Source organism: Pan troglodytes, chromosome 11 (assembly GCF_028858775.2).
Source record: "Pan troglodytes isolate AG18354 chromosome 11, NHGRI_mPanTro3-v2.0_pri, whole genome shotgun sequence".
Classification (NCBI taxonomy): Eukaryota; Metazoa; Chordata; class Mammalia; order Primates; family Hominidae; genus Pan; species Pan troglodytes.
In genome coordinates, this window is record NC_072409.2 from 1,288,611 (window position 1) to 1,316,510 (window position 27,900).

The 27,900-nt window shown below is 61.3% G+C and overlaps 1 protein-coding gene across 10 annotated transcripts in view; it reads right to left on the reverse strand.

Annotated features, from left to right (window-relative positions):
- The window catches only part of GRIN1 (glutamate ionotropic receptor NMDA type subunit 1), a 30,664-nt gene extending 2,973 nt beyond the window's left edge, over window positions 1–27,691 (reverse strand). For 2 of the 10 annotated variants that reach the window (XM_024345999.2, XM_024345997.2), the window contains exons 1-18: window positions 27,021–27,612; window positions 24,621–24,755; window positions 20,360–20,536; window positions 17,222–17,322; window positions 8,999–9,120; window positions 8,752–8,926; window positions 7,267–7,411; window positions 7,086–7,169; window positions 4,591–4,732; window positions 4,372–4,499; window positions 3,699–3,863; window positions 3,502–3,620; window positions 3,276–3,388; window positions 3,053–3,201; window positions 2,788–2,945; window positions 2,461–2,622; window positions 2,119–2,228; window positions 1,883–2,028 (exon numbers count right to left, since the gene is read on the reverse strand). In XM_024345999.2, coding sequence (XP_024201767.1) covers window positions 1,883–2,028; window positions 2,119–2,228; window positions 2,461–2,622; window positions 2,788–2,945; window positions 3,053–3,201; window positions 3,276–3,388; window positions 3,502–3,620; window positions 3,699–3,863; window positions 4,372–4,499; window positions 4,591–4,732; window positions 7,086–7,169; window positions 7,267–7,411; window positions 8,752–8,926; window positions 8,999–9,120; window positions 17,222–17,322; window positions 20,360–20,536; window positions 24,621–24,755; window positions 27,021–27,278 — 2,589 coding nt within the window. In that variant the 5' untranslated portion in view covers window positions 27,279–27,612. Of the gene's footprint in view, window positions 1–487; window positions 1,616–1,882; window positions 2,029–2,118; window positions 2,229–2,460; window positions 2,623–2,787; window positions 2,946–3,052; window positions 3,202–3,275; window positions 3,389–3,501; window positions 3,621–3,698; window positions 3,864–4,371; window positions 4,500–4,590; window positions 4,733–7,085; window positions 7,170–7,266; window positions 7,412–8,751; window positions 8,927–8,998; window positions 9,121–17,221; window positions 17,323–18,116; window positions 18,180–20,359; window positions 20,537–24,620; window positions 24,756–27,020 lie in introns of those variants that run through there. The other 8 variants (XR_008537351.2, XM_024345991.3, XM_024345992.2 and 5 more) reach the window with 8 other exon arrangements.
- Between the last annotated feature and the right edge of the window lie 209 nt (window positions 27,692–27,900).

Sequence of the window (27,900 nt, forward strand, 5' to 3'; positions counted from 1 at the left end):
ACATCACAGCCACCCCCTCCAGGGCCGTCGCAGGGGCGAAGTGAGGGCGGCGGGCCCCTCTGGGAGAGGCGAGAGAAACAGGGACATAACAGAGAAGTGGTGTGGCCTCCCGGCAGCTGAGGAGTCCAGGACGGGGCCACGCTGGGCTCCCAGGGCCCCAGACCTGGCCCCGAGAGGTGGTGTGGCTGACTGACTGACCAACGAGATGACAGGCTTCAAGATGGCGTGTGGGTCATGGCAGGGGAGGTGGGCGGGCAGACTAACGGAGACACACGGGGAAAGCCGAGGACCCAGGAGGGCCGGGGAGAAAGGTCCAGAGAGTGAGAGAGAGCAGCATGGGCGGGCTGGGCAGAGCGGCCGCCACAGGGAGACAGGGGCAGAGTGGGCCACAGGAGCCCAGGGTCCGGGGCGGGGTGATGGGGCGGGAGACACACGCAGGGCAGGGCAGGTGGAGTCGGACGCGGGACTGGGGTGCTCTCCCCCTTACCGTGTCTTTGGAGGACCTACGCCTCTTGAAGCTGGAAGCCAGGGTGGAGGTGATAGCCCTAAATGTGGCTTTCTTTTTAGGGTCAGGCTCTGCTCTACCACTCTTTCTATCCTAAAATGAATATGTATAAGTGATTAGATGGCTAGGGTGGTGGCCACACCTGCCCTCGCCTGCTCCTGGGTGGGCCGCTGCCCAGCCTGGCCGGCCACTTGGGCCCTCGCTCCTGCCTGCCTCCCTGTGCTGGACAGACGGGCCGACAGCGGACGTTCGAGGGTGGCCTCTTCTCCTGCCCGGGGTCTCGGGCCTGACCTTGCTCGTGCTGGGGCTGGGCTTGGGGGCTCTCGGCTGGCTCTTCCTGGGAGGTCCGCCTGGCTCCCTGGCTCCTGGGTGGCCCTGGCTTACAGGCGTCCCGAGGAGGAGGAGTCCTCTGAGGACTGGAGGAGTTGCCCCTCAGGCCACACCAGCTGTCTGCGTGGAGGCCACTGACCCCCAAGGGGCACACACCAAGATTCAGGAAGGGGCCGAGGGCTGGAGGCAGGTGTCGAGGTGGAATTGGAGTGACAGAGGCAGCTCCCGGGACTCTGGCCTCAGGTCTGATGGCCAGGTGGCCTGTGCCCGCCAGTGCTGGCAGCGGCCAGGTCCCCAGGGGACCTGTGGGGGCCAAGAGCAAGAGCGGGTGGATGAGAGGTGTGGAGCCTCCAGCAACCCCCATCCCCCAGCAGCCCTGGCCGCACTGTCGGCTTCATCTCAGGACACAGGCTCCAGGACGGCACCCAGAGAAAGAGAAGAGACGGAGTGAACCGGAACTCGACCGCGGGCCACGAGCCCTTAGGCCTGTACAGGCCCACTGCCCACCCTGTCCCAGGTGGGCCGTGGCTGCCCTTGCTGGTGGCAAATTCTCATGGATACAACCTGGGCACCAGGCAGGACCGGACCTGGCCCAATTCGGATTAGAGTCACGGAGCACAAGGACATAGCAGGAAAGGGGGGGGTGGTCTCCGAAGGGTGTCAAGGGGCTTGGGTCGGCGGAGGGCAAAATGCATCTTGGACTCACGTGCCATACACAGGCGGGCCCCTGTCTTACCCTGCCTGATTGCCTTCCTATGGAATGGGTACCGGCGGGCGACTCTGGAGACAGAGGGGCCAGGCGGAGGCTTGGAGCAGGGTGCGTGGCCTCCCTCGGCCCCGGCTTTGCAGTGGGCAGCCACCTGCAGGCAGCCCCCCACCAGTGCTGCCCCCGTGCCCTGGGAGCACTCACCACTGCCCCTGGCCATGGCTCCTAGCTCCAGTCCTGCCCACCAGAGCCAGAGCCAGTGCCACGGCCTTCGGGGATGGAGGAGGGCCGTGGCCAGGCCGGGCCCTGGGCACCAGGCCTCGGAGGGTGGCCTGCCCTACCTGCAGGTTCTTCCTCCACACGTTAACGGCGGCAAAGGCCAGCTGCATCTGCTTCCGGCGAGCATCCTTGTGCCGCTTGTAGGCAATCTCAATGAAAATCAGGAAGATCCCGGCCACGATGCCCCCAGCTACCAGCATGAAGACCCCTGTGTGCCGGGACCTAGAGCCTCAGTTGCTGGCCAGGGAGGCCGCAGCCCACGGAGAACCCACCTGAGAATGGATGAAGGAGAACGCACCTGCCATGTTCTCAAAAGTAAGGGTCGCAGGGGCGTTGCTGCGCGAGTCACATTCCTGATACCGAACCCACGTCTTGTCCAGGTCTTCCATGAAGCCATTCTCATGGGACCTGGGGGTGGGAACAAGTGAGCCTGCAGTGAGGCGGGGCCCAGGACGGGAAGGAGCAAGCTGGGGGCGGGGGCGGGGCGGGGCCTGCGGGGTGGGGTGCGGCGTGGAGTGGGCAGCGCCCGCCCGGCCTGGGTGGGAAATCAGTGGGGGCCTCGGAGTGGTCTGGCACTGGGGAGGGCGTCCACCTCTGGCGGAGAGGGGCGGAGGAGGGACGCGGGCGCACGGACACTCACTTGAGGATGGACAGGGAGACGTTCTGCTTCCAGGGGCTGTCTTTGCGCATGCCTATGCCGAAGCCCGAGCGGAAAAACAGCTCTCCAGTCGTCACCAGGTCGCACTTCTGCGAGGCCTCGAACTCCAGCACCGCCGAGTCCCAGATGAAGGCATGCAGCTTGCTGCCGGCAGAGGCGGAGTCACGGGGGCCTTGGTCCTGCCAGCCTGGAAGCCCCACGCCCGCGCCCTCCGGGGTGCCCGGCCCAGACGCTCTCCTGCCCGGTGGAGGCCACCCTCCCCCTCCCCGCACTTGTCCCGCCCCGCCAGGGTGGCCGCCCGCGCCTCACTTGTCTCTCACGGCCTGGATGGCCTCCGCCGCACTCTCGTAGTTGTGCTTCTCCATATGCCGGTACATGGTGCTCAGCTCCACCTGGCGCCGGAAGTAGATATCCACGGAGCTCTGCTTCACCGTGGCGTAGATAAACTTGTCCGAGGGGTTCCTCAGCTGCAGGGTCGGAGGGCAGGGATCGCGGCGGCGGCTCCCCAGGCCCCCTAACCGAGGCCGACCCCAGCTCACCTCGCATTCCCTCCCCCAGCCCGGCCAGGCCTCACCCGAGGGTCGTTGATGCCCGTGATGCGCTCCTCCGGCCGGTCCAGCACCAGGAAGGCCGCCAGGTTGGCGGTGTAGGAGGCCACGATGATCATGGCAAAGCCGGCCCACACCATGCCCAGGATGCGCGCCGAGAAGCTTCTGGGGGCGCCTGTGGGCGGGCGGGGGGCTCTGTCAGACCCTAGAGGGCCGGGGCGGGACCAGGCGGGCCGGGCGGGGCCTTACCTTCCCCGATGCCGGAGTTGAGCAGGACGCCCCAGGAGAACCACATGGCCGAGGACAGGGTCAGTGCGTCCTCCTCCTCCTCCTCGCTGTTCACCTTGAACCGGCCGAAGGGGCTGCGGGGCGCAGAGGGCGGGCGGGAGAGAGGGCGGGAGAGGCGGCCCTGCCCCGCCCCTCGCCGGCTCCGCGCCCCGCAGATGGAGGTGTCTGAGCCCCGGGTCGCGCTCACCTGAAGCGGTCCAGCAGGTACAGCATCACGGCCACCACGTGCACCGACAGCCCCACCAGCAGCCACAGTGTGCTCTGGAACGGCTGCATGAACGAGTCCAGCGTGCTCCGGGGAATCTCCTGCGGAGGGACGCGAGGTCAGCGCGGCCCGGGCCCTCCAGGGACTCCCCCCCACCCCGCCACCCGGCCCCTGCCCACCTTCTTGACCAGAATAGTCAGGCCCTGGTACTTGAAGGGCTTGGAAAACTCGATGTACTGCGCGCGCTCGTTGTTTATGGTTAGCGGCGCCACGATCATGTCTGCCTGCCCGCTGAGCAGCTCGCCCATCATCCCATTCCACTCCTTCTTGTTGCTGTTGTTCACCTGCGAGGCGACAGAGCCGGCGGGCATGCAGGCAGCGTCCTCCCAGCTCCCGCCACAGGTACCCCCGACTGAAGCCGCCCTAGAGCACTCTGGGGGTCTTCTCCCCAAGACCCTACCCAGCTCGCAGGCCCCACCCCACTCCAGCCCCGCCCTGGCTCGCAGACCCCTCCCACGCCGGGCGGGCCCCACCACAGCCAGCAGGCCCCACCCACTCCACGTCCCGCCCACTCCAGACCCCCGCCTGCAGGCCCTGCCCACTCCGTGCCCCACCCACTCCGACCCCTACTTCAGGCCCCTCCCATGTCAGGCCCCACCCCAGCCCTCAGGCCCCGCCCACCCCATGCTTTACCCACGCCAGGACCCAGCCCGCAGGCTCCGCTCACTCCATGCCCCACTCACCCCAGGACCCCCCACCATCTGCAAGTCCCGCCTACTCCATGCCCCACCCACTCCGACCGCGCCTGCAGGCCCCTCTCACACTGGTCCCCACCCCCGCCGTCCAGCCTACCCGCTCCTGTGTGCCGAACTTGCCATCCGCCACCAGGTGCACCTCGTAGGTGAAGTTCATGGTCCGTGCCAGCTTGATGAGCAGGTCGATGCAAAAGCCGTAGCAACACTGAGGCACCGTGTGGCGGGCTGGGTAGGTGCGGGCGGTAACTGCTGGGCTCCAGACCGCCCCACGCCCCGCGCCCTGCCCCGCGCCCCGCGCCCTGCCCCGCGCACTCACGGCTGCCCGGCGACGTGTCGTTGGGCCCGGTGCAGATCACCTTCTTGACTGGGTCGCCGTTGACTGTGAACTCCTCCTTGCATGTCCCATCACTCAGCGTGGGCTTGACGTACACGAAGGGCTCCTGGTGGATCGTCACAATCTGGGGGGGAAGGGGAGACCCAGCCTGGACCACCGACCTAAGGCTGCCCAGGGCGGCAGTCTCTTCTCAGCTCCCAGCCTCCCCTGGCGCCCCTCTTAATCCCCGACGCACCCCCCGCGCCCCCCGCCCTGCGCCGCCGGCCACTGCCCCTCTCTGGAGCTTCTTCACGAGCCCAAGTGTTCAGGACACGTCCTCCCCAGCCACCGTCAGCATCGTCTGCCTGCAGCCCCGGGGGGGTGGGGGCTGGGGGCTCAGAAAAGACTCCTGGAGAGCTGGACCCTTCTCTTGGCCACTTTTTCTCCAGTCTTGGCTTAGACATGATTCCCGGCCAGGTGCTGTGGCTCACGCCTGTAATCCCAACACTTTGGGAGGCCGAGGCGGCCGGATCACGAGGTCATGAGATGGAGACCATCCAGGCTAACACGGTGAAACCCCGTCTCTACTGAAAATACAAAAAAATTAGCCGGGCGTGGTGGCGGGCGCCTGTAGTCCCAGCTACTCAGGAGGCTGAGGCAGGAGAATGGCGTGAACCCGGGAGGCAGAGTTTGCAGTGAGCGGAGACCGCGCCACTGCACTCCAGCCTGGGCGACAGAGCGAGACTCTGTCTCAAAAAAAAAAAAAAAAAAAAAGACATGATTCCCTCCAGCAGAGGAGCCGCTGATGTCCTGTGTATGCCAGGCGTCTTCCTGGGGTGAGAAACAGCCCAGCCTGCAGGCTGACCCCCACCCTGCTGTGCCATGAGGACAGGGGCATGTCCACAAAGCCGACCCTGCACCTGCACAGGACCTGGGACCCGTGGGGCCACCCACTCGTGCCTCCCTTCATCCCGGCGCACTGCCTGTCCCGGCCCCCAGTCCCGAAGCCCTCAGGCTTTGAATGTAGGTCTCTGGCTCCTTTCTCTTGCCCGTGTATACGTGCTCCACTGCGCCGTGGCCTCTTCGACCCACACTCCTGCTTGGTCTCGCCCTCCTGTCTGTCCTTCAAGGGACCATGGCATGGGGGTGGGGAAGGGATCTGGGGCACAGGGGGCTGGAATAGAGCATAGCACACTGCCAGAACTGTGAGGGGAGATGGTGTCAGAGCTGAGCCCTCAAGGTGGGCAGGGATCAAGCAGGTGCCTGAGGGCAGGTGGAGCAGAGGAGTCTGCAGTCCAGAACTGCAAAGGCAGGGAGGCGTGGGGGTGGTGGGAGAGGCACCCTCCCAGCATGTCCTAGGCAGGGTGAGCCTGAGAGGGGGGCAGGCCCACCCTCAGCCTCCAGGCAGCATTTTGTCTTTTATCCCCAGGGGAATCAGGAGCCATTGAAGAAGTTGATTTGCTTTATAAAACTTTCATTACATTTTCCTGTTATACAGGTAATATATATGCTAGTGTTTTTAAAAAATTAGTGAGGCCAGAAACAAATTTGTAAAAGGCCATCTCCATCTCACAGCCTAGATGGGGCCTTTTGGCCATTAGCATTTGACCGCTGCTTTCAGACTTTTCAGTGTGAGGTGTCTGGGCTGCAATGAAACCCACACTGGCACTGGAAAACCCCACCTTGTCTGCAGAGCAGGGAAGGGAGCCTGGGTGAGAAGCTACAGGGGCCGGTGCAGAGCAGGGGAGGGAGCCTGGGTGAGAGGTCACAGGGGCTGACACCAGGCTTCAGGGGTGGGCTCAGAAAACAGACAGGGTCAAGAGACATTTGAGGGCTTGGAATGACCGAGAGAAGGTTGGTGGGCGTGTCGCCTGTGAGGTCCTTGCCTTTGGTGGTCTGTGATGCTACCAGGACTGGAGTGTGTGTGGAGTGGGAGTAGTGTGGCTCTGCCCGGGGAGGAATGGCCAGGAGAGCACCCTGGAGTAGGGAGCCAAGGGAAAGATGGAGGAGGAAGCCGGCGAGGGCAGAGGCTCTCAGAGGCCCAGGGGAGTCAGGAAGGGCTGTCCCACATGGTGGAAGAGGACAGTTTGACCTGGTCCCATCAGGAGGCCATGCAGGCTGGAGGAGGGATGAGGGGTGTGGAGGACCAGGACTGGGGACAGCGAGTGCTGAAGCTGAGGTCTGTCTGCTGTCCCCCATCTGCTCTTCCCCAGCAGGGTCCTGTCAGACAACTAACTGCCCCAGACTTAAGTAGGGCTGGGTCAAGAGGGGCACTGGAGACCCCCTGTGGGATGGGGGCAGCTTCCTCTCCTCCCTCCTGTTCTCTCTGCTTCCTGTGCTGTGCCAGGTGTGCTGGACGGTGTCCAGGGGCAGCAGGCCCCACCCCCACTTCCTTTAGTGGCTTTCATTGACCTCACCGCACCCTCCTCCTTCAGGCCAGAGGGGGTGGATGGGCTGTCTGGGGTGGGGACACTGAGGGAGGTCTGTGGGGCCCCCACCTTCAGTCTGGTGGACATCTGGTACCCTCGAGGCTTCTCTGTCTCTCCGCCTGGCCAGATGATCTTCCTGTCATTAGGGATGACCTGGGGGTGGGAGTATGAGATGGAGGGTGGCCACGCAGGGGTCTTGGCCCCAGGACCCTAAGGCCCCAGCCCCCACCCCCTCATGACCCCCACCTACGTGGGTGCCATTGTAGATGCCCACTTGCACCAGCTTGCGGTTCTGCAGGTTCATGATGCTGTAGTTGGCGAACTTCCGGTCCCCATCCTCATTGAACTCCACGCGACCAGTCACCCCATCCGCATACTTGGAAGACATCAGCACTCTAGGGGAGGAAGCATAGCTGAGGCTTCTCAGAGATGCTCCTTCTCCTGCTCCTCCCTGCTCCTTCCCCCTGCTGCTTCTCCCTGCTCCTTCCCCCTGCTCCTTCTCCCTGCTCCTTCTCCTGCCTGCTGAGCAGCTCGGGCTTTTCCCTTGTCCCAGTCCCAAGAACGGAAAGATCAGCAGACGCCAGACCCTGGACACCGTGGTATCTGCCTGCACCAGATGGACGGTGTGGTTCATGACAGCTGAGTGGTTTATGGGTGCCAGACCCGGCTTTCTGTGGGTTAGGACGTTGTCCTCACAACCATCCTGTCTTACAGAGACGGAGGCAGAAGCTCAGAAGGATGCCTGCCCTCTTGCCAGCAAGTGAAGGAGAGGTTGAGCCGGCTCTAACCACCAGGCTGTCCTGTCCGGCTGTGTGTGCACGTGTGCATTGTACCCATTGGGCCACATCAGTGAACCTGTGTGCACACGTGATCCCTATGTGGGGTGCACCCCATGCATGTGCTTGTGTCACATGTGTGTCATGTGCCTGAGTCTGTGTGCACACATGGTTCTGTGTATGTGTGTCGTGTGTATGCACACGTGCTGCCTACATCTGCACTTATGTGGGCGTTGTGGATGGTGGCTCTGCACGTGCTACTCAGTGGTTGGGGATCTGGGGGTGAGCTGGCATGGCATGGTGTCCAGGCCTGCTGTGAGCTAACTCCTGCCACACTGCAGATGTTCACTTGGGTCTCTGGGCCTTGGCCAACCCTGGCTGTCTAAGGCTCGTGTGCTGTTTTTGGGCTGCTTTCTGGCCTCCTGGGTCCCTGGAAGCTTTCAGTCCCCATCTGCATCAAGAGCCTCCTCCCAAAGGCTGCCAGCCACACAGGGAGAGGGGTGCTGTTTCAGGGTGGGCTGCAGTGTGGAAAGTAGGGGCGGAGGCAGTGGAGCCAGTCCCCACTCCAGTGACAGCCCAGGTACTCGTGTCAGTGTTGAGAAGAGGGCAGGTGATTGTGCCATTAGATGTGGTGGTGCTGGGGGTGTGGAGGGAGAGGAGAGAAGTAACAGTGTCCAGAGGATGTTGGCAGCAGGCTCCACTGCAGTACCCCTGAGAGCGACGCCGCCCACCTCCTGGAAGCGACCCCGCCCACCTCCCCGAGAGTGCCCCCACCCATCTCTTGAGGAGCGCTCCCCCAGCTCCCTAAGAGCGGCCCCGCCTAGTCCTGAGAGCTGCTCCGCCCAGCTCTGGAGAGTGGCCCCGCCCACCTCCCCAAGAGCGGCCCCGCCCATCTCTGGAGTGACCCCGCCCACCTTCCCAAGAGCAGCCCCGCCCAGCTCCGGGGAGGCCCCGCCCACCTCTTGAAGAGCGGCCCGGTCTTCCAGATGTTGGTGTTGCCCACGCAGCCCCGCGGCGGGTCGGTGATGTTCTCCTTCTCGAGGAGCTCGTGCACGGCCTGGGCCACCACGCCCACGGCGTCGCTGATGTGGGCCGACTCGTTCTTGCCGTTGATGAGCTGCAGCCCGAGGATGCCTAGGCGAGCATGCGACTCAGAGCCCGTGGGGGCCTCCCCGTTCGGGGACCCCGCCAAGGCCCAGCACTCACCGTCCGGGGCGTAGCGCAGGGCGTTCCCCGAGATCTCGCGCTCGCCGACCAGCCACACGTACCCGGAGCCCGTCATGTTCAGCATCGCGGCTGCGCGGTATACAGTGGCAGCATCGTCCTCGCTGTGGGGCAGACGGGGATGACGGGCCAGGACTCCAGCACTCCCACCGCGGCGCTCCGCAGGCCCAGGTCCTCCTCCTCTGGAGCAGGGACCTGCCCAGCCCCCAGCCCCTCCTAGAGCGAAGCCTGCAGACCCCGCAGAGGCGCTGCGGCCCAGAACCCAGGAGCCTCCCAGGCCTCCGTTGCTGGCTCTTACCTTGGGGGAGCAGGGAGGGGGTTAGATGCTGGCCCTTACCTTGGGGGAGCAGGGATGGGGTTAGATGCTGGCCCTTACCTTGGGGGAGCAGGGGTGGGGTTAGATGCTGGCCCTTACCTTGGGGGAGCAGGGATGGGGTTAGATGCTGGCCCTTACCTTGGGGGAGCAGGGATGGGGTTAGATACCTGGCTTATGGGACTGACTTCCTTCTTGTGACCTGCACCTGTGCTCCCCAGCACGCCCTTCCCTCCACCTCAGAAGGCCCTGATGGGGTCCCAGGATGGTAATGGATCACCATTGATCACTTGCTGGCCAGATACCAGGCACTGCTCGAAGTGTTTTACGGGGATTATGTTGTTTAACTTTTGCAATATCTCTGTGTCCCGAGGGGAAGCGGAGGCACATGGGACACACAAGAGTTGGTAAGTGGCAGAGTCAGGACCCAAGCTCCTAAGACCTCCTAGACAGGCCACACCCCTCTGGTCCTCTATGTTCAAACATGTGAAATGAGGGGTTGAGGGGCTCTCCAGGTTGGTGAGATACTGGTGGATCCAGCGTCCTGGGGACGGCCAGAGATGAAAGGCGGCTTTCCCCCTGGGGTCTGCATAAGCAGCTGCCTTCGCCCAGCCACCCAGGCCTGGGGCCTGCAGGAGGACAGAGCCCAGACAGGCCTCACCTTGCAGGCATGTGTGGTCTTGAGCTCTGCCAGTGTGCTTGCAGGTGGGCCCCTGTGGACAGTGGAGCAGGGGACCTGGTCCTCTGGGGCTGGGGCCTCTCTGGTTATGACAAGGACCTGGAGACCTGGTGGGACTCTGGAGGCCTTTGGGGGGGTCTTCCCTCACCCCCGTCTGTCAGACCTTTCTCGGCAGGGCCTGACCTGTCTCCAGGTGGGCCTGGACTACCCCTGACACTTTGCTTCTCCAGACATGGGCAGCAGGGTTGGGTGGATTGCCTGAGTGTTGGGTAATTTTCACAATGCTTGACTCTGGAAACCAAGGTGGCCCTCCCCTCCTTGAGGAGGGATCTGCCCCCAGTTTTCTCGAGAATAAGCCCACAAAGAAATGCAGCCCTTCGGTGTTTGCTCTACATAACGATGCTATTGGATGTCAGTGACACAAAACAGAAGTGCTCCCAGTAGCACTGGCCCAGTGCCCCAAATGAGAGCATCTAGCAGAGGCTCCTCCGCACACTGAACACAGCACAGCTTGTCCAGCAAGACCCAACACCACATGTGTCATGGCACAGCATGCCTGCTATCAAAGTGCCCACCAGGGCCTGACAGACAAGCCCGTCTTCTTGACGCAATTCAGGTCCATGACATGTGATGTGGTGGAATGATTAGGAGCAAAACAGTTGTAAACAAAAGCCTGATCTGTCCATCAAAACTCATCCGATCGTTTTATGGAAATAGCTGATACCAATCAAGACGACTTCAGGAAAATGAAAAGTTTTGGAAACAAATTATCTGCACGCTATGGAAAATTGTCAAAAATTAAGATTGGCGTCATGTCTCTCTGCAAAACACCCTCAACAACCTTCACTAAGGAGGAGCCAAAATATGACAGGCTGAAGGTCTGGGGTCAAGAAGGCCTGTGCCTGCCACTGCCCAGCGCTTGCCTCTCTGCACTCCTGGGAGATGGGCATGCTGGGTGGGCCAGTCGGCCTCTGCTGTGGGACTTTGGCCTCCGCTCCTAGGAGCTCAGCATGTGAGAGGAGGGTCCTTTCCAGCCCTGACAGTCCAGAGCCATTGCGCTGAAGTATTTTGAGGCCAGGCGCAGTAACTGATGCCTGTAATCCCAGCACTTTGGGAGGCCGAGGCGGGCAGATCTCCTGAGGTCAGGAATTTGAGACCAGCCTGACCAACATGGAGAAACCCCGTCTCTACAAAAACAAAAAAATTAGCCGGGGTGGTGGCGCATGCCTGTAATCCCAGCTACTCGGGAGGCCATGGCAGGAGAATCGGTTGAACCTGGGAGGCGGAGGTTGCAGTGAGCCAAGATCGCGCCACTGCACTCCAGCCTGGGTGACAGAGTGAGACTCCATCTTAAAAAAAAAAAAAAAAAAAAAAGTTGTTGGAGCTGGGGGCGGTGGCTGATGCCTGTTATCCCAGCCCTTTGGGAGGCTGAGGTGGGTGGATCACTTGAGGCCAGGAGTTCGAGACCAGCCTGGCCAACATGGTGAAACCCAGTCTCTACTAAAAATACAAAACTTAGCCGGGCATGGTGGCCTGCACCTGTAATTCCAGCTACTCGGGAGGCTGAGGCACGAGAATCACTTGAACCTGGGAGGCCGAGGTTGCAGTGAGCCAAGATTGTGCCACTGTACTCCAGACTGGGTGACAGAGCAAGACTCTGTCTCACACACACACACACACACACACAAAGAAAAAAAAAAGGCAGCCACAGTGGCTCATGCCTGTAATGCCAGCACTTTGGAAGGCTGAGGCAGGCGGATCACCTGAGGTCAGGAGTTCAAGACCAGCCTGGCCAACATGGTGAAACCTCATCTCTACTAAAAATACAAAAATTAGCCGGGCATGGTGGCACACACCTGTAATTCCTGCTACTCAGGAGGCTGAGGCAGGAGAATCGCTTGAATCCCAGGGGGCAGAGGTTGCAGTAAGCTGAGATCACGCCACTGCACTCCAGCCTGGGCAACAGAGCAAGACTCTATCTCCCCAAAAAAGAGAAAGAGTTATGTTGGCGGGTGTGTGGTTGATGTGTGCTGTGGTCAGTGTATGCCTATGTGTGGGGTATGGCGTGCATGTAGCATAGGTGTATGGGTGTGCACATGGTGTGTGGTGCGCACGTGTGTTGTGATGTATGTGCATGTGTGCTGTGTGTACATGTATGTAGGTGTGCGTATATCAGTGGGTGTCTTTGTATGTGATGTATATGGTGGTGTGTGTGCCTGTATCTGTATGTGTAGATGCACGTGTGTATGGTGTATGCATGGCGCATGTGTGTACACATGTGGTATATGGCATATGTGCACATGTGTATGTGTTGTGTATGACCTGTACATGATGGTGCATGTGTGGGTAGAGATGTATGTGTAGTGTGACTATGGTGTGTACATACATTTGTGTGTGTATGCACGGAGCATGTGGTGTGTATGTGGCATGTACATACATGCATATGTGTTGTGTATGACCTATACACAATTCTGCATGTGTGGGTAGAGATGATGCATGGTGTGACTATGGTGTGTGTACATACATTTGTGCACATGTGTATGGTGTATGCATGGTGCATGTGTGTACACGTGGTATGTGGCATGTGTGCACGTGTATGTGTTGTGTGTGACCTGTACATGATGGTGCATGTGTGGGTAGAGATCTATGAGTGGTGTGACTATGGTGTGTGTACATACATTTGTGCACGTGTGTGTATGGTGTATGCATGGTGCATGTGTGTACACGTGGTGTGTATATGGCATGTGTGCACGTGTATGTGTTGTGTATGACCTGTTCATGATTCTGCATGTGTGAGTAGAGATTTATGAGTGGTGTGATGGTGTGTGTACATGCATTTGCGCACATGTGTGTATGGTGTATGCATGGTACATGTGGTGTGTATATGGCATGTGCATACATGCGTATGTGTTGTGTATGACCTGTACATGATTCTGCATGTGTGGGTAGAGATGTATGCATGGTGTGACTATAGTGTGTATACATGCATTTGTGCACGTGTGTATGGTATGTGCATACACATGTGGTGTGTGGTGTGTGCTCATGGGCATGGATGTGTGGTATGCACATGGTTCCTGTGTGCCCTGACCATGTCCCTTCCCCTGGGCTGGCATTTTTCTTAGGGCCATGTCTGGAAACGTGACCTTGGCCCTGAGGCTGGCAACACAGGGTCAACCTGTGGGACCGCAGCGCATGGCTCAGGGGCTCACTGGCCGAGAAAAAACAGTGGAGAAAACGCCCCCTCCCCTCTCTGTGGGGACCTGGGCATTGCGGGGTTCTGTGGATTGGTTTTGTATGTGGTTTTCTCTCCCGTGTCCTGTTGGTCACTCCAGTTAGAATGTAGGGATCAGGCAGGTCTAGCTTGATGTGAACTTGTCTATTGCAAAAGTGGCCAACAGTGGAACAGGTATGTTTTAGGGCAATCGATTCCTTGAGTTGACCCATCTTGGATGAAGAAATTCCACTTTCCAGCCAGCTGTCTGTCCATTTGTTCACCTGCCCATCCATCCTTTTATCCCATCACAGCTACAGAATTTCTCTCAAGCTCTGTGATGAGTAAGGGAAGTGTAAACAATTCAGAAAATATCAGAAGAGGCCACAAGTGGCTGGGCACGGTGGCTCACTCCTGTAATCCCAGCACTTTGGGAGGCCGAGGCGGGCAGATCATGAGGTCAGAAGATTGAGGCCATCCTAGCTGACATGGTGAAACCCCGTCTCTACTAAAAATACAAAAAAGTAGCAGGGCGTGGTGGCAGGGGCCTGTAGTCCCAGCTACTTGGGAAGCTGAGGCAGGAGAATGGCGTGAGCCCGGGAGGTGGAGCTTGCAATGAGCCGAGATCGAGCCACTGCACTCTAGCCTGGGTGACAGAGTGAGACTCCATCTCAAAGAAAAAAAAGAAGAGGCCACAAGTTCGAGACCAGTCTGGCCAACATGGTGAAACCCCGTCTCTACTAAAAATACAAAAATTAGCCGGGTGTGGTGGCTTGTGCCTGTAGTCCCAGCTACTCGGGAGGCTGAGGCAGGAGAATCGCTTGAACCCAGGAGGCAGAGGTTGCAGTGAGCTGAGATTGTACTACTGCACTCCAGCTTGGGAGACAAAGCAAGACTCCCTCTCAAAACAACGAAAAAGGAAATTAACTTCTGAGAGTCTGGCGGGGCTTTCTCTAAGAGGGGCTTTTTCTGGGCGGGGCTTTTTCTGGTAGAGGCTTTCACTGGGTGGGGCTTTCCCTGGGTGGCACGTTTCTGGGTGGGGCTTTCTCTGAGTGGGAATTTCTCTAAGTGGGACTTTCCCTGGGTGAAGCTTTCCCTGGGCGGGGCTTTCCCTGAGTGGGGCTTTCTTCTGGGCTGGGCTTTCCCTGGGCTGGTCTTTTTTCTGGGTGGAATTTTCCCTGGGCGGGTCTTTTTTCTGGGCTGGGCTTTCCCTGGGTGGGGCTTTTTTTCTGGGCGGGGCTTTCCCTGGGCGGGGCGTTCCCTGGGCGGAGCTTTTATCTGGCCAGAGCTTTTCCTGGGCGGGTCTTTTTTCTGGGCGGGGCTTTCCCTGGGCGGTCTTTTTTCTGGGCAGGGCTTTCCCTGGGCTGGTCTTTTTTCTGGGCGAGCTTTCCCTGGGCTGGTCTTTTTTCTGGGCAGGGCTTTCCCCAGGCGCGACTTTTTTCTGGGCGGGACTTTTTTCTGGGCGGGGCTTTCCCTGGGCGGGTCTTTTTTCTGGGCAGGGCTTTCCCCAGGCGCGACTTTTTTCTGGGCGGGACTTTTTTCTGGGCAGGGCTTTCCCTGGGCGGGTTTTTTTTCTGGGCGGGGCTTTCCCTGGGCGGGACTTTTTCTGGGCGGGGCTTTCCCTGGGCTGGTCTTTTTTCTGGGCAGGGCTTTCCCCGGGCGCGACTTTTTTCTGGGTGGGACTTTTTTCTGGGCGGGTCTTTTTTCTGGGCGGGTCTTTCCCTGGGCGGGCCTTTTTTTCTGGGCGGGGCTTTCCCTGGGCGGGACTTTTTCTGGGCGGGGCTTTCCCTGGGCGGGTCTTTTATCTGGGCAGAGTTTTCCCTGGGCGGGTCTTTTTTCTGGGCTGGGCTTTCCCTGGGCGGGTCTTTTTCTGGGTGGGGCTTTCCCTGGGCGAGGCTTTCGCTGGGCGGGGCTTTTATCTGGGCGGGGCTTTTTTATGGGCGGGGCTTTCCCTGGGCTGAGCTTTTATCGGGCCAGAGCTTTTCCTGGGCGGGTCTTTTCTGGGCGGGGCTTTCCCTGGGCGGTCTTTTTTCTGAGCAGGGCTTTCCTTGGGCTGGTCTTTTTTCTGGGCGGGGCTTTCCCTGGGCGGGCTTTTATCTGGGCAGAGCTTTCCCTGGGCAGGTCTTTTTTTCTGGGCGGGGTTTTCCCTGGGCGGGCTTTTATCTGGGTGGAGCTTTCCTTGGGCTGGTCTTTTTTCTGGGCGGGGCTTTCCCTGGGCGGGCTTATTATCTGGGCGGAGCTTTCCCTGGGTGGGGCTTTCCCTGGGCGGGTCTTTTTTCTGGGCTGGGCTTTCCTTTGGCGGGTCTTTTTCTGGGTGGGGCTTTCCCTGGGCGGGGCTTTTATCTGGGCGGAGCCTTCTCTTGGCGGGTCTTTTTTTCTGGGCGGGGCTTTCCCTGGGCGGGCTTTTATCTGGGTGGAGCTTTCCCTGGGTGGGGCTTTCCCTGGGTGGGGCTTTCCCTGGGAGGGTCTTTTTTCTGGGCGGAGCCTTCTCTTGGCGGGTCTTTTTTTCTGGGCGGGGCTTTCCCTGGGCGGGCTTTTATCTGGGCAGAGCTTTCCCTGGGTGGGGCTTTCCCTGGGAGGGTCTTTTTTCTGGGCGGAGCCTTCTCTTGGCAGGTCTTTTTTTCTGGGCGGGGCTTTCCCTGGGCGGGCTTTTATCTGGGCGGAGCTTTCCCTGGGTGGGGCTTTCCCTGGGTGGGGCTTTCCCTGGGAGGGTCTTTTTTCTGGGCGGGGCTTTCCCTGGGCAGGTCTTTTTCTGGGCGGAGCTTTCCCTTGGCGGGTCTTTTTTTCTGGGCGGGTCTTTCCCTGGGCCGGGCATTCCTTCCTTGGGACCTGTGCATACCCCGACCTTTCCTGGTCACGTCTTTAAAAATCTTTTTTCCTGGAGCCCAGGCCAACCCTCCCTGGGGCTTGCAGTTGGATGAGTGGAGTGGACAAGTGACCTGTGAGCTTAAAGCCGAGTGCAGGGGGCGTAATGAGGGACGATTAGTGCCTTTTTATAGCAGCTGCAGGAGGAGCATGTAAGGCCCCGTGGGCAGCTCTAAGCAACAACCCTGCCTTGGGCTGGGGAGATTCCTGCCTTCTAGTCCGAGGAGCCCTGGCTGGCCCCACCCTGCGTTCTGCCCTGGTGAGGGGGCTGCATCTGTCTCCGTGCTAGAGGGTCATTTGATGGACCGTGGAAATGGTGGTCTGCCCTGGGACTGAGAGTGTCGCCGGCTCTTTCCCATATGCAGGGCTGGAGAGCTGGGCTGTGTTCCTCCGGGTGTTTCACTGCTGTTTTGCTCCACTCTGTTGGAGCCTAGCAGAGCTTTTAGGTCAGGGACAGTGGGGTTTTGGCTGTCCCATGGGGCAAGGCTCCTCACCCTGCCCTTCCCCACTCTTGCTTTTCCTATTCCCAGTCACCCAGGCTTTTCCTTCCTGGGAGAACCTAGCCATTTGCAAATAGGGAGCTTTTTACAGTGGGCTCCACCCCGAGGTTGCTCTGTGGCACCGGACCCTGTCCAGAGCAGCTTGATTTCCCGGGTACCTAACTGATTTCCCCTTAAGCTGCTGCTGCAGCTGTTGCAATCCTTCAGTTGGGAAATCTGGCCCTCTCCCTGCTGTGGGCCTTTTCGCCTGGCACACCTGCACATCACTTCCCTGGGCCTAGTCCCTGGCCCCAGGCCTGGGCCTTGTTTGCACAGGTTTGCCCCCTTGAGTTGCGGGGCTTCCCAAGGGCAGGGTCTCTTCCATATCCCTCTCCCACAGCCCAGCTCAGGGCAGCAGCAGCATGTGACTGTGGAATGGGGAAGGGCCCAGGGAGGGAGGGACAGATGGAGGGTGTCACATCAGCCATGCCGATAGGAGTGTGGGTGCGGGTGGGGGTGGGGGTGGCTGTCCTTGGTGAAGGTGCTTTGGAAGCTGAAGGTCACTGTGCCCAACAATGTCCCAGCTCTGGCTCAGATGGCGGGTACTTGGCTCAGGTACCATCCTGTGTGGAGTGTGTAGGGCCCTGCCCAGCCTCACCTGGCAGAAAGGATGATGACCCGGGCCTCCAGCTCTTTTGCCTCCATCAGCAGGGCCGTCACGTTCTTGGTCCCTGGGTCAAACTGCAGCACCTTCTCTGCCTGCGGTGTGAGCAAGAGTGTTAGCAGGCGGCTGGGGCAGGGGACATAGCACCTCAGGGGTGAGAGTTGGGCCGGAGCCGCTGGGAACCCCGAGGCAGCTTAGCTAGGGCTGCCATGGTCTGCGCCTGCCACCTGCGCCTCCGCCTGCCTTCCTCAGTCCTTGCCTGGCCTGGCCTCGCCTCTCCGGTCCTGTCCTGTCTTCAGCCTGTGCGCTCACCTGTGCTCGTTCTGTGCTCTCTCTGCTCTCTCTGGATCTCTCTCTCCACCTCACTCCTGTCCTCATCTTTGCACTGAGCATGCAAGCTGAAGTGGACCCAGACTCAGGAGGCGTGCAGCGGACGGGAAACAGAAAAGAGTTTTGGAATGCAACCAGGAAAAGAGATGGGGCTGACTTTTCCAAAACCATGGGAGGTCCTCTGAGGTTTGATTCCGCAGGCCCCTGAGGAGCAGCCCAGCCCCGGCGAGTGGGTGGCCAGGCGGGCGGGCTCCCTCCCGGGTTCCACGAGGAAACCCTTGGGGTCTCGGAGATTCGCATGCACTTCCCGGAGAGCAGCTCCTCCTGCAGCCGCGCCTGCCTCGAGGGTGCAGGCTAGGGTCACGGCGGGTGGGCCTCAGGCACCCACGCCGCCACACCTGCCCTCTCCTGCCTGCCCTCTCCTGCCTGCTGCCGGCTGCCTCTCCTCATTGCTTGGGCCTGCGGCTCGGCGGCTGGGCCAGACAGTGGCCCTAGTGGCCGAGGCGCCGAGGCCAGGGCTCCCTAGCCGTGGGTGGCGTGCACGTCCATGCATATATACCTTGGGTCCGCGCTTGTTGTCATAGGACAGTTGGTCGAGGTTTTCATAGTTCCTTTTTTTACTCTGATGAATAATGTGCACAGAGAAAATATGCAGACACAGAAGAAGATTATAAACGGTTGAAAATGACGGCGCTAAAGCAATCACACCACCTCCTCGGCACGTCTGCAGACGGGCTCCTACCTGGAGCTCGCAAACACCGAGGCCCGGGGCGGGGCTGGGGGCCGGGGTGGAGCTGGGGGGTGAGGGTCGTGGGGGCGGGGCCGTGGAGGCTCCCTGCCACGAAGCTGTGCTCTTGGAAACGGTCGCTCTCAGGAGAAAAGGAGGCCCTGTCCGCGTCCACCATTCCGAGGGAGCCCCACCTGCCGCCCCCACCCTGCCGTGCACCTGCTGTGTGGCCCCAGCAGTGCCCACTCCAACCTGTGTCAGTCCTGAGTGGGAGGTGAGCAGCCCCCCCGGGGCCTGTCCCCATGTCCCTCCCCCTCCCTCTCCTTGGTCTCCCTCTGCCTCTCAAGAGACCGAGGTATCCTCACTAACTGGGGTGCCCACGCCCATCGGCTCGCATATGCGCCCAAGAGGGTGTGTGTGCGTATGTGCGCCTGCAGGGGTGGCACGCGCCTGTGGGTGTCAGCATGGGAGGGTTAGTCCACAAAGGCCTGTGAAGGTTGGGGAAGGGCCAGATGGTCTGAGCATGCTTGTGTGTGTGCATGTGTGCATGTGCGTGTGTGCGTGCTTGTGTGTGCGTGTGTGCATGTGCATGTGTGCATGTGTGTGCGTGTGCACGTGTGTGCGTGTGTGCATGTGTGTCTGTGCTGGCTGGCGCAAGTAAGGGTGAGCATGCACATGAGGAGCGCACCTGAGCGTGTGTCCAGGTGTGTGTGTGAGGAGCGCACCTGAGTACGTGTCCAGGTGTGTGTGTGGCGCTGGAGCTGCATGGAGGCAAGCCTAAGCCTGTGGCCAGAGGTGTGGAGTGTGATGGGAATGTGTGCATGCACCTGTGAGTGAAAGCAGGCAGTTGGGTGTGCAGGGGTGAGTGTGTGATGGGAGTCCGTGGCCGTGGGTGGACATGCCAGAAGGTGAGGGGCCTGTCGAGCGCTGGGGTGAGGGGCCTGTCGGGTGCTGGGGGGAGGGGCCTGTCGGGCGCTGGGGGGAGGGGCACTGTCTTGGGTGGGGCCCTTGGTGCCCATGCCCCTCCCCCCCCAAGACTCAGCAGACCCCCCACGACAGTACTCCCAGGACCCTCTGGTCTGCCCCTGGCTTTACCCCCGACCCATGCCCTCTGGTCCCTCCCGGGGCCTGGGGTGCCTTGCGGGGTGCTAGGTTGGCCCTAAGTCCCATGAAGCCAGCTCTGACACGAAACATGCTCCCAGCCACCCATAGGTCTGGCCCTCCTCAGCCTGGGCCTCCTCCCACTGCTTGATCAGGAGCTGGCCCAGGTGCTGAGCACCCAGGGCTCCGGGGGTCTGTAGCCGAGAACCAGCTCTGCCCCAGACTGCAAATGGGAGTGGTAAGGAAGGGGAAAGGGGTCGCTTGGACCCCCCCAAATCCCAGCTCTGATCTCTCTGCAGCCCCACAGAGTGGACGCCTGGCTGTGTTGGGGGTCAGTGTGTCCTAGAACCAGGTGGCTAATGGGTCTTGGTGAGGAGTGCAGAGGGAGCCCTGTGGTGGGGGCAAGGAGGGGAGTGGAGCCCACAGGGGCGGTCCAGGCTGGGGGGCAGGTGTCTGTGGATGGGGCTTTGCTGAGCCATGAGATGCAGAGCTTCAGGGGAGGCCACGCGGGGGAGGACAGGGAATGGGCCCAGCCAGGAGGGGACAGGCCTGCAGGGGCGGTATGTGGGGGTCGTGTACAGGGGAGACCTTGCCCAGAGGGAGGCTGCTGGGGACTCAGGACAGGGTGGGCGGGAAGGGTGACGAGTCCCAAGCCCGGCTGGGGCCTCCAGGGAGCGAGGGGCATGGGCAGGAGGAGGGGACGAGGGCGCTGGGCAGCGCGGGGCAGGGGTGTTTGCGGAGCTCCAGGTGGTCTGGCCCTCGCCCCGCAGGGACTGACACGAAGGAGATTTCGACTAATGGCAAAAGCGAGTGAAATGAGCCGAGGACAGGCTGGGGCGGGCGCTCGCCAGACGTGGTGGTGCTGACCATGCACGATGGAAAGAAGAGGGTGTCACACACGGAGCCACAGACACAAGGCGGCCCGTCCTGCACCTCGGCTCCGCCAGGCGCCTGCCCGCGGCGCCGACCCTCACCTTGGACTCACGCTCCTCCAGCAGCGTCTCCAGGCGTTTCTGAGCCGCCCGGCCCTCGTGGTCGTCGCTGACCAGCAGGATGATGTGGTTCCAGCTGTAGACACGCATCATCTCAAACCACACGCTGGACTGGTGGGAGTAGGGCGGCACGGTGCGCAGGAAGCTCAGGTGGATGCTCTGCGGGAGGCGGGGGCACGGCGGGCTGAGGCGAACCCGTGGGGACCCGCCCTCCCACCCGCCTCCCACTGCCGGAACACCCGCCGGAGGCTGGGAACCCCCTTCCTCTCACCCCTGTCCCCACCCCCATGGGGACACGTTCTAGACCCTGGGACCCCCTCGTGTCTCCCACCCCTGTCCCCACCCCGCTGGGGACATTTTCTAGACCCTGGGACCCCCTTCTTCTCACCCCTGTCCCCACCCCCATGGGGACACGTTCTAGACCCTGGGACCCCCTCGTGTCTCCCACCCCTGTCCCCACCCCGCTGGGGACATTTTCTAGACCCTGGGACCCCCTTCTTCTCACCCCTGTCCCCACCCCCATGGGGACACTTTCTAGACCCTGGGACCCCCTCCTGTCTCTCACCCCTGTCCCCACCCCCATGGGGACACTTTCTAGACCCTGGACCCCTTCCTCTCACCCCTGTCCCCACCCCGCTGGGGACACTCTAGACCCTGGGACCCCCTTCCTCTCACCCCTGTCCCCACCCCGCTGGGGACACTCTAGACCCTGGGACCCCCTTCCTCTCACCCCTGTCCCCACCCCTCTGGAGACACTTTCTAGACCCTGGGACCCCTTCCTCTCACCCCTGTCCCCACCCCCCTGGGGACACTTTCTAGACCCTGGGACCCCCTTCCTCTCACCCCGGTCCCCACCCCTCTGGAGACACTTTCTAGACCCTGGGACCCCTTCCTCTCACCCCTGTCCCCACCCCCCTGGGGACACTCTAGACCCTGGGACCCCTTCCTCTCACCCCTGTCCCCACCCCCCTGGGGACACTCTAGACCCTGGAACCCCTTCCTCTCACCCCTGTCCCCACCCCCCTGGGGACACTCTAGACCCTGGGACCCCCTTCCTCTCACCCCTGTCCCCACCCCCCTGGGGACACTCTAGACCCTGGGACCCCCTTCCTCTCACCCCTGTCCCCACCCCCCTGGGGACACTCTAGATGCTGGGACCCCTTCCTCTCACCCCTGTCCCCACCTCCCTGGGGACACTCTAGACCCTGGGACCCCTTCCTCTCACCCCTGTCCCCACCCCCCTGGGGACACTCTAGACCCTGGGACCCCTTCCTCTCACCCCTGTCCCCACCCCCCTGGGGACACTTTCTAGACCCTGGGACCCCCTTCCTCTCACCCCTGTCCCCACCCCCCTGGGGACACTTTCTAGACCCTGGAACCCCTTCCTCTCACCCCTGTCCCCACCCCCCTGGGGACACTTTAGACCCTGGAACCCCCTCCCTCCCACCCCTGTCCCGACACCCCTGGGGACACTTTCTGGACCCTGGGACCCCCTTCCTCTCACCCCTGTCCCCACGCCCCTGGAGACACTTTCTAGATCCTGGGACCCCTTCCTCTCACCCCAGTCCCCACGCCCCTGGGGACACTTTCTGGACCCTGGGACCCCATGTCTCCTACCCCTGTCCCCACTCCCCTGGGGACACTTTCTAGACCCTGGGATCCCCTCCTGTCTCCCACCCCTGTCCCTACCACCCTGGGGACACTTTTTTTTTTTTTTTAAACAGTCTCGCACTGTTACCCAGGCTGGAGTGCAGTGGTGTGATCTCGGCTCACTGCAAGCTCCGCCTCCTGGGTTCACACCATTTTCCTGCCTCAGCCTCCCAAGTAGCTGGGACTACAGGCGCCCGCCACCACGCCCGGCTAATTTTTTTGTATTTTTAGTGGAGATGGGGTTTCACCGTATTAAGCCAGGATGGTCTCGATCTCCTGACCTCGTGATCCGCCCATATTGGCCTCCCAAAGTGCTGGGATTACAGGCGTGAGCCACCGCGCCCGGCCAACCTGGGGACACTTTCTAGACCCTGGGACCCCTCCTTTTTCCCACCCCTGTCCCCACCATCCTGGGGACACTTTCTAGACCCTGGGAACCTCTCTCCCACCCCGGCCTCTCCTCCCACATATAATCTCGGAAATGGAGGAGGTTTGGTGTTGGCCCCATAGCACCCTAAGGGACGTGGGTTTCTGTGGAATTGTGCCTGGGGTGAGCTCACCTCTTCCCCTGCAGCCCACCACCTTTGGACAAGCTGAGCTCAGGAAATTCTTGATGACACATAGCGCCTCGAAGATCCCCCTGGGGCTGCCCATAGAGTCCTCCCAAATTTAAACAACTCTATGTATGAAGAAGAATTCACTCTTGGGGCTAAAGGCCTCATCTCCCCAGGTGAGAGCGTGGTGCTTGCTTGCCCTGGCTTGCTTTTCCTGGCCTCAAGCTGCCACGGAGTGCCATGGCACAGCCGGGAGTGGAGCAGGCTCTGCCCCCCTCTGCCTCAGTTCTCTGTGTCTGTCCAGGTAAGCCCTGGTTCCTTCAGTGTCCCTGTGGACTCTTACTGATCTTGTGGTCCTCTGAGGCCTCCAGGTTATTTTTCACCTGCTCCCTCTTTGTGGCCTGGGGCAGTGCCTTGGGGTGCAAAAATGTCCCCTGCCTCTGTCTATCCACCTGGTGACGTGGTGGCAAGGCAGGCTGTGCTTGAGGTCTTGGACTAGCTCTGACCTGGCCTTGCCGGTTCATGTTTTGGGCACAGGTTGGTTGTAGTGTAGAGACTGTGGTAAGGCCAGGGTGCAGCTGTGAGCTGTGCCCCCTCCCTTTGGCCTGCTCTGGGCCGGGGGCATCCGTTTCCCCCGCCTTTCATTTGACCACTGGCTGCTTTCCTGGGTAAGGCCATCTTCTCTCCTTCACATGTGAGGAAACTGGTGCCCAGAGAGGCAAAGGAGGTCGTGCCTGAGGGCACAGGAATGAGACCCCCACCTTCCCATGGCCAGAGGTGAAGTCACCTGGGAGGAGCAGTTTGGGTGCCGAGGGGGCACGCCAGGGCTTTCAGAGCCTCAGGAAGGTGGCTGTTCCAGCCTCTGTCTCAGTTCCTGCCTCTGGGGCCTTCCATCCTCCCAGAAGAGCCTGGGCCTGGCTGGGACGACCCCTGTGCTTTAAGGCAGTGTTACCAAGGACTGTGGACTCTGGGCAGGAGGAATTTGGAGAAGGTGGGGGACCCGGAAGCCTGGCTGCACAGCCCAGCCCTCTGGCTCCTCAGCGCTGGCACCAAACTGGATGTCCCCTGCCAAGTGGCCCTGCAGGTCTGTCTGCCAGTGGCCCCAGGTTGGTCAGCCTCTCAGTGCCCAGTTTGCATCCTGGGTAGACGGAGGGCTGTGTGACCTAGAGCAAGCCCCCATGGCTCTCTGGCTTGGAGATTCCTGCAAAACTGACTGGATGACCTCTCCCCTCTTCCATCTGATGTTCCAGGATTGGATAGAAGCCCTCCTCATAGCCTGTGGGCCAGGAGGGTCTGCAGGAGGCTAAGCCAAGGTTCCCTTGGCCCAAGAGGCTGGAAGCCCCCAGGCCAGCACCCCCCACCCTGAGCTGCAACCACAGACATTGCTCTCCACCCATGCCTGCAGTGGGAAAGGCTGGCCCCACCACCCTGGCTGCGTGCACACCCCTTTCCTCCTGGAGCAACCCCCAGCTCTCCAAACTCCCCTTCAAAGTCTACCTGTCTAGATAGCCTCCCAGCCATCCCTTCTCCTAGCCCACGGGCCCTCTCGTCCTTAGGGGGTGTCACTGGTGCCTGTGCCAGTGAGTGTGTGTGACTTTGTGCGAATCCGTGGGTGTGCCAGTGTTCATGTGTGGGGAGGGTGAGCATAGCAGTGTAGCGTGTGGGTGCTGTATGAATGTGTGAGTGTGTGATGTGTGTGTGTGAGATGTGTGTGTGATGTGTGAGTGTGTGATGTATACCCCCTCCCTTTGGCCTGCTCTGGGCTGGGGGCACGTGCTGGGCTCCACGTGAGCCCTCCATGTGCAAGAGAGTGTGTATTGTGTGTGTAAGAGCACGTGAGTGTGCATGTGAGCGTGTTTGCAGATGTGTGAGTTGGACACGTGAGAGCGTGTGGACGTGCATGAATGTTGGGGAGCTGTGTGGCTGAGAGTTTGTGGTGTGTGAGTTCCATGTGAGCGGGTCGGCCCGCTGCTCCTGGAGTGGCCAGGCTGTGCCCTGGGGCCGAGGGCCGGAAGGCCTGGTCTGGCAGTCAGGCTTACCTTGTCCGAGTAGATGGACATGCGGGTGGTCAGCCCCAGCACGGGTATGCGGTAGAAGCCGGCTGTGTAGGAGACAGGGGTGGGAGTGAAGTGGTCGTTGGGGGTAGGTGGATGGCTAACTAGGATGGCGTAGACCTGTGGACACAGGAGACACGGCCAGCTTGAGTCAGGGGTGAGCCAGGCACTGGGTTAGAGGCTGAGATCTGGAAGCAGCAGGGGCTGAACCCAGCAGGCTAAGGGGGGCTGGGGGCACGATTTGGGTACATGCTACATGCCCAGGCCCAGATGCACACATGCCCACAGGGCAGGGGAGGGAGACCCCACCTGGACCTCCCCTCACTCCTCTCACACTGCTGACTAGGGCCCTGCAGGTGTTGTGCTCAAGGGCCAGGTGAAGGACTGCCCTTGGGATGTCCTGGGGGCCTGGAGCACGGGACGCACCCAAGGTGGACTGGGGAGGATGGCTGGTCCTGCATCATGATGGCCTTGATGCTCAGAACCCACCCGTCCTTCCTGATGGGCCAGGGGTGGGGCCAGCCCACATCCCGAGACAGGGCGGGCAGCTCTGAAGGCTGGTACCGGACTTCAGGGGGAAGCAGCTAGGAGCTGCCAAAGAGGCCAAGGTCCCTTTTGCTAGTGTCTCCAGGGGCAGGGCCTGTGATGGGCTCCGTCTGAACAACACCCAGCCCTTACTTTGAGTGCTGGCCTCATCCTCAAGGAAGGGAAGGGAGGCATTGGGGGTGCAGCCCAGCCTTCCTGCCCATGACCAAGGCCCTATGGGGCAGATCTAAAGCCAGCGGCTCAGCCCCCTGGAGCTAATGCCTCCCTCTCTCCCCAGCCTCCCAAGGCAGAGAGGCAGGCAGCTGGGGGTCCACACCACCTTCACACAACAAGGACCTGCGTCTGTCCCCAACTCTGCCTGTGCCTCTTAGAGCTTTGGCGAATGGGGGCGGGGTGCACTGCATGGCCCCACGTGGCAGGACAGTACCTGGCCGGGGGTGTGTTCCGTGAGTGGTAGCTGCAGGCATTGCCTTTGCTGCAGAGGCCATGCCCACAGACAGACAGCAACATGGGCGTGAGTTGAAGCAATTCCCCAGGAATGGCCCCTCCTGGATTTCCTGAGTCCACCTTCCGTGTCCCTCCCCAGTCCCAGATGGAATATGTGATCGCAGCCACTGGCTACAGATGCATCCCCCCAGTCCCATCCCATGGTGTCCTGGGCTGGGGCACGGGGGTGGCTTGTGAAGTGGGGAGGGAGGATTTCTGAGAAAACTCTGGTGTGGGCCCTGCAGCTGCAGCTATTTGAAGTGGTTCTCCCTCCCCCAGCTCTTGCCTCCAGCCTGCACCCAGAGGTGCTTGGCAAAGACCCGTAGGTCCGTGTGTGACCATGCAGATGTTCACGCGTGTGCTAGGGTATGGTTATATGCATCACATGCCCTGGCATGTCTGTTCGTGTACATGCGTGTGAATGACTGGAACCGTGTGTGTAAATGTGCATGTTTGCACGTGCCTCTGGGAATGCATGCCAAGCCGTGTGTGGCACATGAGCAGGTGTCCATGGATCTGCATGTGTGCAGATGAGCATATGAAATTGATTGATGCTGAGGTGCATGAGTGTGTGCTAATGTAACATTTGGTGTGAGTGTGAGCATGTGTGTCCACAGATGTGGTGTGTCCATCAGGTAGGCACGTGTGAGCGGTGCTAGGCTGGATGTCTGTCTTGCCTCTTACATAAAGGGCTGCATTGCAGATCCTTGCAGCCTCATTGGAATTCAGCAGGCGCTCGGCCCAGGGGCGGACAGCTCCGACAGGCAGAATCCCAGGAGCCACGTCCTGCCCCGCAGCGCTGGCTGCCGACAGCTCCCATGCCCTGATGCCTCTCGCGTGTGCACCCCCCTCCCACCCCCACAAAGCGTCCTGCCGTGGCGCCTGAGCCATTTCTCTTCCCAGGCGGACCCATCGGTAGGGGGAAGGGACGAAAGAAAGGGCAGGAGAACCTGGAAGCAGAAACAAAGATGGCCCCAGGCCCCGTCCTGTTTAAAGCTCTGCAGGGCGGGCATGTAGCTGGACAGGCGCTTCTACTCTCTTACCCGGAATGCCCACCCCCACACTGACACACTCCAGCCCCACGTCTACACACACCAGTCAGGGCCTGGAGCCCCAGGGACCCTCTGAGGACCAGCCAAGGTGGCAGGTGACTGGTCTCAGGCCAAGATAGGGGAGCCAGCAGACCCTGGTGTTTGGTTCCTAGTGAGACGAGGCCTCCCGGAAGCAGCCAGCTGACTCCGGGGTGGTGTCTTACAGGAGGAAGGGGGCACGGAAAGGATGGAATGAAACTGGGGGTGTGGGGTTGCAGGATGGAGGAGAGGGGAGGTGGGTGGCGGAGGTGGGGGAGGGCACCTGGCTGGAGATGAGGTCCTCGCACACCGACAGAGCCATCTGGATGGCGTTGGGCTTGTGCGTGACGGAGGTGGCATTGAGCTGAATCTTCCAGGAGCCGTGCCGCTTGTTGGCCTGGTTCACGGCCTCGCGGAACATCTGCTCGTGCTTCCGCGTGCTCAGCACCGCGCCAATGTTGACGATCTTGGGGTCGCACGCGGCACGGGCGACGGAGCAGGAGAACAGCAGGGCGAGCGTCAGCAGGCGCATGGTGCTCATGGGCTCGGGCCGCGGGCCTGGCTCTGCGCGGCGCGAACGCGGGGCCCTCGGCGCATCCCCCGCGGGGCTTCCGGGCCGTCCTGCGCTCGCCCGGCCCCGCGGGCTGCGGACGCCACGTCTCCCCCCGGAGCGGCGGTCCCGGGACGTCGGCCGAGGGAAGGGGCGCTGAAGCGTGCGCAGGAGCTCGGGGCTCAGCCCCACGCGGCCGGCGCTGTCCGCGGTGCTGAAGCGCGGCCGGGCACAGCTCCGAGCGCCCGGCTTGGAAAGGGCCCGGCGGCGGCGGCGGCGGCTCCGCGGACGGCGCTGGTTCCGGTCCGGACGCTGCGGAGACTGCAGCAGCTGCAGAAACGCGAGCGGGGCCAACGTCTCCTGCCCCTCCCGCCGCCCCCGCTTCCCAACACGGAGGCGAAGGGGGCGCCTCCCGCGCCAGAGCGTGCGCCTGCGTTCGCGTGAGCGTGTGTGTCGGAGCGCGCGTGAGCCGGGGAGCGCGCGTGTGCGTGTGAGCGCGTGCCTGGAGGGGTCCTGGGACAGGGGCCTGTGCTGTCGGGGACCTGCAGGGAGCTCAGTTTGGAAACGTTAGAGGGGTCCGTGTCACCGCGTGCAGCCCGCACCCTTGCGTGCC